At 49.9% G+C, this 8800-nt stretch overlaps 1 protein-coding gene across 2 annotated transcripts; it reads right to left on the reverse strand.

Moving 5' to 3' along the window:
• Positions 1–2581: 2581 nt before the first annotated feature.
• On the reverse strand, positions 2582–7585 carry LOC149370959 (uncharacterized). 2 transcript variants are annotated; one of them, XM_089564046.1, is made up of 4 exons: positions 7427–7585; positions 6012–6096; positions 5789–5894; positions 2582–3319 (listed from the first exon to the last, which is right to left on the reverse strand). In XM_089564046.1, the coding sequence occupies exons 1-4, from the start codon at positions 7450–7452 to the stop codon at positions 3159–3161; spliced, it is 378 nt and encodes a 125-aa protein (XP_089420172.1). In that variant the 5' UTR covers positions 7453–7585; the 3' UTR covers positions 2582–3158. The 2 variants fall into 2 exon arrangements, with proteins under 2 accessions (XP_089420172.1, XP_089420163.1); XM_089564037.1 differs by having other exon boundaries at positions 2582–3322.
• Positions 7586–8800: the final 1215 nt, after the last annotated feature.

The following is an 8800-nucleotide window of genomic DNA, read 5'->3' on the forward strand; positions in this document are numbered from 1 at the left end:
CTAAGTTCTTCGAGATGCGAACAAGAAATTAAAATTTGATCAGGATGCATAAAAACAAGTGCGTTTTCCGAGTGGAAAATTGTCAGTAACAGTCTTGTACAGCAGTTCGAACAAGACCATTGCAGGATCGGACACTGCGCGCACTAAGCTTTTTTCCATTCCAAACCATCGAGCTGGCATGGCGGAGTGCTTAGCATTCTCGTCTCGCTCTCCCGAGACCCTGGTTTGATTCCCCAACTCGACCAATTTCCTACCCAATTTTTTTTATCTGGTATGACTAGAGAGGTTAATTAGGCTAAATGATTAATTAACTAAACTCAGTCCCACTTACTTGAGGCATCACTATACCATCCCTTTAATTGGTTGCATGGTTACTAGCCAAAGTACAATTGGCCTTGTTTGAAATTTGCGCACTGTGACGTCACAACCATTTCGACCAATTGAAAAGCGCGACATTTCTGTCAACAGCTCCTGCTTACAGCGATGAGGCATTAAAGGCCTCAGTATGTGAAGTAGCCTTAGTATGTGAAGTCCAACCACACTTTCCTGCCCTAGCAGTGCTTGTACATTCTCAGCGAGCAAATTTAACAACATAAAGGGCACCAGTTAGCTTACTAGACGCATCAGTGCCAAGCATCGTTTTGAGGTGCCCTGAATGAGTGATTACTTGCCTACACCTAGTCTTCACAGGATATTTGTCAACAGCATACCACCTGTCACAAATTTCCCAGTCTGCGGCACTCCATTGGAAACGCAAATCTTAGCAACTTGAAGAGCATTACCCTGGCCCTAACTAATACCACATGACGTCAGTGTAGGGAGCCCTGGCATCGGGCAAGGGAGTTGTCGAAACCTCCTCTCTGGACTGTTGGAAACCGGTTCCACCTCCGATTCTACTGTGCTAGTGCAAGGTGCTCACTACTGTCCAGTGAACAATATGGCAGTGCACAGGGAGCACTGATAGCAAAGGTCTATACTGATGTGGCAAATGGGTCCATGCTCCGAAATGGCAGATACGTCATCACTCTAGTGAAGGAATGCTGAAATGCTGTGTAGAGGCACCCTTTATCAGTGCGCATTAAAGAACACCAAGTGGTTGAAATTATTCCAGAGCCCTCTGCCATGGCACACCTTTCTCTGTTCCTACTTCTTCCCTCCTTCCCACATGGCACACGCTAGGAGGCCACTGAGAAGCAAAACAGCTCTTTCGTCTTGCCTTTCCCTAAAACCAGTTATTACTGGCAGGCTAGTTGATCTGACGTACTTGCGAACAGCTGCGCACATATCGACAAAGGAAAAAAAAAGAGACGTACACAGCCACAAGTACTTGTGGTCACATTCTTTTCTCACTCATCCATGTCAGTATATGCACAGCTGCTAATTAAAATGAGCCTAGTTGTGTTACCATTTTTATCTCAAATGTAGAGCAGGAGAAATTTGCATGCTGTGGTGTTTCTCCTCCCTTGACTCATAAACAGTTGCCCAGGCAGCCAACAAATGCTGGACCCTGTTGTCAAATCAGCTAATCTGAGAGCTTCCTTCACAGCCATTCATGCAATCCAGCGAAAGGAAAGACATCAACGAGGCACCTTTACACTGTAATGCATTGAATCCTAAATCATCATTGTGGCCTCGGTGGTTCGGTACTCTGCTGTAGACCTGAAATACACAGGTTCGATCCCAGCTATGGCGGTCACATTTGAATGGAGGTGAAATGCTAGAGGCGTGTGTACTATGCCATGTCAGAGTATGTTGAAAAACCCCATATGGTCGGAAATTATCCGAAGCCCTCAATAGCCCTCCACTACGGCATCCCTCACAGCCCTAGTCACTCTAGGATTCTAAACCCCATAAACCATCCTGTCATCATCATTGATATGTCATAGCTTTTGCACTGCCTTTTTTGCAAGTGTTTGGCTCCCAAAAGGTAGGGGAGGCAATACCTGGTTTCAGCAGTTGAGCCTCAAATGGGTTTTCAGCATGCCATCTATCATACAAACTGGTATTAAAAGAAAATTGGCAGATATACATCACTAGTGCAAACTATTAGCCTCATGCAAGAAACTTTGATGTCATTGCTGGTAACGCAGCAAATCCGACAACTACCACTGCTTCAAGTCCGAACTGTCGGAGAAAAATTGACCTATATGCAAAGACCATATTGCAATGGCAAGCGACAGTCATGGACCTTTTATAAGCTTTGAGGTCAGCAACCGGTATTGCTACTGCAGAGCAGGTTCACAAGATAACTGCAGTGCATTAAATTCTTTTCACATCATTGGTCATTGCTAGTGATAACGGAGTCCTTATGAGAAAATGTCAAATTTTTACGGAGAAAGAAAATCTGAGTTCTGAACAGTGCAAGTTTTCCTTACAACTATGCTACACAGCTATAAAATTTTCCTGTAAACAGTGGCCGCTTTCTCAACTAGATTCCTTGTACAACTGAACCTGAACCATTAGAAAAAACATGGTTATTAGCCAACTAGAGGGGCCAGTCTCTCTTATTCACATGCAGGTAGATAAATAGCACACCATATTGTGCAACAGGCACAGAATACGACCAGCTTGGATCCACAGCTGAAGGTTGCACACCACAGCATGAGTGCCAAAATTTATTCCATTAACAATGGAGACATTCTCATTCAGCACAGACAGCAAAAAAAGAAATTGTCCATCCATACAGCACATTCACACACAGGAAAGTATAGCACTGGCAAAAACTGTGACGATGAGAAAAAAAAAATTTATTCTTGGAAACCCGACAAACTGTACAATCATCTATATTAAGTTCATCACAACAAATGACAGAATGTGGTGTGTATGTTCAGAAAGAAAGCGTTGAACAATCAAATTGTCCCAACAGCACAAGGGGGTCCAAGAACAGGTCACAAGAAATGGGTGTCTGCAGAGAAACCAACAGGAGAGAAAAAAACAACATGTGGGTAGAATACAAGACGCTCAGATGCCTTTGTACATCAGTCCCAACATAAGTTAAGGTGGGGAGCAGTGGTGGCGGCAGTTCTCAGGGACAACCTGTCCCCTCGTAAATGTATGAAGGGGGGGGAATGCAGAGGGAGGAAGATAGGGGGGTGTTCCGTCCTCATGTCATGTGCTGGAGGGGTGGGCTGCGTGTCGAAGAAAGCGAAACGGGCTGCTCATGCTGCGGCCTCCTCTGTGGGTGCCTCCTTGGCGGCCTCTTCCTCCTTGCTTTCCTCCACCTTGGCCTTCTTCTCGGGGGTGCCGCCAACCTCGTCATCCAGTTTGTGCTTCTCGGCCTTCTCTGTGTCCGCTTCCTTGTCCTCGGCAGCAGCTTCAGCTGCTGATCGGAGAGAGAGGGAAAGCACCCATGTCACATCAGTCTGAGTAGAAGTTTGCGAGACTAGAAATGAATCTCCACACGTGCACCACCTATAGACCTTTGCATCGGGCGAGGGAGTTGTCGAAAAGCCTCCTCTCTGGACTGTCGGAAACCGGTTCCGCCGCCGCTTCCACCGTCCTAGCGAGGGGTGCTCACGACAGTCCAGTGAACAATATGGCAGCGCCCAGGGAGCCCTTATTGCAAAGGTGTATACAGCTGGTAATAGCTCGATTTCTGTGCGCACTGCTTTTCAAGAATTGAAGGTGCACTGAAGAGGAATCTGAACTCGTCTTTTTGCCACGAGAACTCGATCTACACATTCGGAGCATTCTTAGAAACTTCCGATTTATAGCACTGTGTGGCCGATTTGCCTAATTAAATCTTAACGTCCAGCTCCCGCCCCCTTTTTTTCCCCCTAATTCTCCCCCGTACGGTGGGCGGAGTCGACCAACGTGTGGAGTGCCTTTCAGCCAGCTCCGTGGAGGCTTTGCTTTGTTTTTTTTAGGTTTCCGTGAATAAATAGCTCCGTTCGCAGACAATATAGCAGCAAAACAAGCCCGCAGAAATAAAAATACACGCGGACTATTTGCTTCTACGGACTACTACGTATTACTCCGCCGATGGCAGAGCGGCAAGCCGCCATGGGACTGGGTGAAAGGCACTCCGCGCGTTGGTAGACTCCTCCCCACCGTACGGGGGAGAATTAAAAAAAAGGCAGGAGCCAGACGTTAATTTGATTTAATTAGGGAAATCGACCACACAGGGCAATAAATTGGGGTTTCTAAGAATGCTTGGAACGTGCAGAATGAGTTGCTGTGGCAAAAAGATGAGTTCAGATTTCTCTTCACTGCACCTTTAAGCGCACACCGTCGAATGAATGCTTAGTCACTGCTCTGTCCATCTCCACCCCGAAAACTTCCACGTGGAAGCAGCATGCAGATATTGCCACAGAGTCAGTTCTTTGTGGGTGCAGGTCTGCCCCAATAAACTGATTCTTTTGGAAGCCCTTTTCACTGTCTTTCTGAGTGTCGTTACCACTAAGTGACGATATCTTCCAACGTGCCCCCACTAGTTTGACGGGAAAGTGTTCTCCAACCAGACACTTGAAAGCCAATCAGCTTTCATTTGCATTTTAGATTACTCAATGCAATTCTCATCAGGTTGCATCTCTGTCACAGCAAAATGCACTGAACTCTCTGCAGACATCCTTGAGTCCTGACATGACTAGTTTTCAGATAGTTCCACATGGACCATTACTTTTGCTCATGATTTTGTCCTCACTGCTTGTCCAAGATGCCTTTCAGGCACTTCAGTAAACTTGATGCTGGTGAGATTTTGTATTCAAGACAGCAACTATGTTCTTGTGGTAGTCCTTCCAAGGCTCAAGAATCTAGGTAATATCCTAGTTCTGTTTGTTTAAATGCACCATTATAGTACATATAAAGCTCCCAGCAAGAATGAAAACAAGCATACAGAGATGTTAGTGCAAACAAAGACATTTCACCTGAAAGTACCAGTTCCAATTGCAACTTCGATACAGGCGAAGCAATGGATAAAACTGCACCATAGTTTAATGCTGCTGCACTGCAGCTCTCCGTTGCTCAAACAGAAATCTGAATCCAGTCTTACACAAGTCAGGCCTTGCTAATCCTGAAGTCTTTACAAGCATGCGCTCGATGAGATCATAGTTTTAGTTTATGGGATTTAACATCCCAAAGCGGCTCAGGCTAAGTATGAGGAAGGCCGTAGTGGAGGGCTCCGGACATTTCGACCACCTGGGGTTCTTTAATGTACACTAACATCGCACAGTACACGGGCCTCTATAGAATTTCGCCTCCATGGGAATGCAACCGCCGCGGCTGGGATTAAACCCGCGTCTTTCGGGTCAGCTACTTAATGAGATCAATCGCTGCATTCAGTCAGCAGTGTCTTTTTTCCTGATAACCAACTTGCGCTATCTCAGGCTGAATTACTGGTACATCGCAGAGACAGTGGTGTGTAAAGGCTTGATGAGATCACTGTCTCTGCGATGTACCCAGTAATACAGCCAAATGCAAGGCTGCCTGACGATGGCAAGAGTTGCTCACCTGGAAAAAGAAACTGCTAATAGATCTAGAACAAGACCAATATTAAGTTCAAATTAAGATGCACATGAGGAGCTGCAACATTGGATGCGTGTATTCTAAGCTTACGGGTCTAAAGAGCCACACTGAATAAGCCAGAGCACTAAGTGTCTACTACACACACACCACAAACAGCGACATGTACCTGAACTGTGCACAGGAACCTGCAAGAGATTCTGAATAAACTCAGAGTGGAACAGCAATACACAATACCATTGCAACACCATTGTTGCCCTGTAAAGGTCAATGCTACCTCCTATACCCGTGGAACAGAAGACACTGTGTGTGTGTGTAAAACACGCACCTCCATTTGCCTTGGGGGCCTCCTCCTCCGTCTTCTCGGGCTCCTCTTTGGCTTCCTCTGTGCTGTCTCCCTTTCCCTTCTCTTCAGCCGCGGGCTTGGCCTCCTCCTGAAAGACACGACAGGAAGAGCTTGTGAGGCAAAGGCAGAAAACTTGCTTAAACACGAAACTGAAAGCACGAGAGAACGTAGAAGCCTGCCTCGAAGCGAGATTAAACATACGTACCGGCTTCGTCTCGGCCGCCTTCTCCTTCACCGGGGACTCAACATCCTTCTTCACCTCCTCGGCAACCACCTCAGCCTGCTCGGTGCTGCGCAAGAAACAACAACGCTCGTATGCGGTGCGATTCAGACCCGCCACGCGCGCGCCCACGCAGCGGAAGTCCGCAATCGCGCCTCGCAACGTGCGCGTGTCCAGACAGCGGCGCGACACAAGACGATCGCGCGGCACGCCGCCTGCAACGTGTGGAGCTCCGTCTGCGGCACCAAGGACAGACGCATAAGTCACGCCGGGGGACGGCTAGCCAAATCGTAAACCGCGGCCGCCGCTTAAACAAATAACACACGACGCGGGATGAAAAATAAAAATCAAGGCAATGACGGTGCGTTTCAGTCTACCCTCTCTCGCGCGCCCACGCAGGGAATAACGGCTCACGTGTACCGGCAGCCAATATGGGGCTTCCGAAATATACTACGGCTCCCGAGCGCCACTTCCGCGGCGGACAATCCACGCGCCAAAAACCTCCTCTCCCTCGGCTGCGGCTCGCGCGCGCTCTTTCAGAAATGGCAAAAGGGGGGGAAAGAGCGGGCGAAGGCCAGGGCACGGCGAGGGGCAGGAAGAGAGCCGGGGGAAAAAAAAAAAATCCCAACGCGAGCCCCGGTGACGGACTTGGCGCCAAAAAGCAGCAGGCGCTGCGATGCCGGCCGGCGAGGCCTAGCGACCAGGCGCGCGCGAGCCGGCACGACGTTCCACCGCCTGCTTCCATAGAGATGCCCCATCACTCTGGCGAAAGGCAGCAGCTGTCGCGAGGGGAAAAGGGCACGCTAGAACCTGTCCGCCGTAACACTTGCGTCGCGAGCGGCTCGGCGAACGTCAGCGGCGCCGGCAGAAACAATAGGCCGTTGCGGCAGTCGAGCTAAACCGGTGTGCGCGCACTGGCGCGTGGTCGCCGCCGTCGTTACCTGATGCGCCACAAACGCGAGACCCGAACGGGGCTTCACGGGCCGCCGCTGGCTTTTGTTTTGCTGCTGCTCTCTACCCGTACCAGAAACGCGAGCGTCACGACCAGTGCGTTAGCGTTCGCCGCGTCCTGCAAACGGGACCGGCGAAGTCGCTCCGCGGATTATCCCCCTCGCCTCCACCGTTCTGCCGCCGACGAATAAAGTGGGTCAGAGCACTCCGTGCTATCGCGACACTGCACATTCGCTGCTGCACGCTTCATACGTCAATTACGCGTTACACTAACCATTATAATGCGCGCAGAAACGAACCTACAAGCCTGGAACTGACAAAGAACTTTGTCCCGGCATTAGGCTTAGCTCGTGCTACCGCCGGTTCCAGAACGCGTTCCAGCGTTCTCGGCCAAAAAATATAACGATACGGTTCCGAACGTAATGCACGTGGTTCGAGGACCAACTTACCTAGGCCTGGAGCGTGTGGCGGGCATTCTGGCTGGTCTTGCGAAATAAATAACCCAAAACGAGGCACACTTAAATGAAAGCGGCGAAGCGACGTGACACACGCAACACACCGGTCACTTGAATGCTTCGCAAAATGGCGGGACAATGCTTATATACCTGACCCCACGTGGTCGATAGACTCCAATGAGCGACGAGCCGGTAACCTCGGTCGTCCAATCAGCGCTCGCAAGGCTTCGCGCCAAACGCTGCGCTATGAATTACAAGCGGCGAGGTTTGTAGAGAAAAAGAGTGAAAGCGGGGGACAGGACGCAGAACGCAACGCGCGTTCTCTTCCTCTCTCCGTTTCTTTTTTTATGTTGCCGACTACGGGCCTCTTCACCGTTGCCCTTGGGGCAGCGTTTTTTTTTCGCAATCTCTCCCACCTTGCTCTTTCTCTTTCGGCGCCCGTTCCGCAAAGCGCGCTCCTCCTCCTCTCTCTAACCTTCTCTCTTCTTTCGTCCTTTGCAACTCTCTCCACTAGTTCCTGTTTTCTACCTTCGTCTGTCGCTCGCTTTCTCTTCAACTTTCACTCTTTCGCCCTGTCGTGCGCCGCCGCGCGCGCCGCGCGCTTCTTGCGGAACAGGCACGAGAAGCGTGGAACATCTGCCGGTTCCTGTTGCTTGCGAAACTTTTTTAGCTGTCGCTGCGCTTCCCCTCCTCTCTCACGACAAGCGGGCAGAGATGGGAGGAGTGCTGCCGCTGTCTCGAACGTCACGTGGCCGATTCCTTTTGCCTCGTCACCGGCGAAGTGTTTGCCGCCGCCGCTCGCTACGACACCTTTCCTCTTTCATCTCCGCAACCTTTCTTTCATGCTTTCTTTAGATTGGGGCGAGCCTCCACTCGCTCTTCCGTTTCGTAACGAGTGGAAAACTACCGGCCGCCAATGTATCCAATCGCCGCGCTTCTGGTGTAGGTGGTGAAGGTGTCACGTTGCCGGCGAGTTTTCGCGCGCCCTTTGACCACACTTAACGGAATGAAACGGCGTTTTCCCAACAGCAACGCCGTTATTGCGAGCTGCTTGTAGTTTTTTTCGCCATTGCCAGTGACGCAGCCATGCGCTCACGCGGAGGCACCGATGGCCTTTGCCCGGTGCATGAGTCAATGCGAAAAAATGGTATTCAGTGAAACTGCAAAATTTTAACGCCCACACGGTCTCACTCAGAGGCCGGCGAACATGCCGGCGAAGCAAGGTAGTGAGACGGCACAGGAAGCGCCAGTGTTACCGTTGCTACTATGGTGCCGGTGCTTCGTGCGAGCCACTGGTTCGAGCATTGCAGGAAGTGCACGTGCACATTATCTTCTGCGGAAATAAAAATGCGATATGAAAGGTTAAAA

The sequence above is a fragment of the Amblyomma mixtum genome, chromosome 1 (genome assembly GCF_055824585.1).
Source record: "Amblyomma mixtum isolate Tamu chromosome 1, ASM5582458v1, whole genome shotgun sequence".
Lineage (NCBI taxonomy): Eukaryota > Metazoa > Arthropoda > Arachnida > Ixodida > Ixodidae > Amblyomma > Amblyomma mixtum.

What these genes read in the sequence shown, in the direction of transcription:
- LOC149370959 (XM_089564037.1), bottom strand. Translation starts at nt 7,452, where the DNA reads ATGCCCGCCACACGCTCCAGGCCTAG. An exon ending in GCCACACGCTCCAGGCCTAG is followed by an intron (nt 6,097 to 7,426) that starts GTAAGTTGGTCC and finishes TTTCTTGCGCAG; the next exon opens with CACCGAGCAGGCTGAGGTGG. An exon ending in AGGCGGCCGAGACGAAGCCG is followed by an intron (nt 5,895 to 6,011) that starts GTACGTATGTTT and finishes CGTGTCTTTCAG; the next exon opens with GAGGAGGCCAAGCCCGCGGC.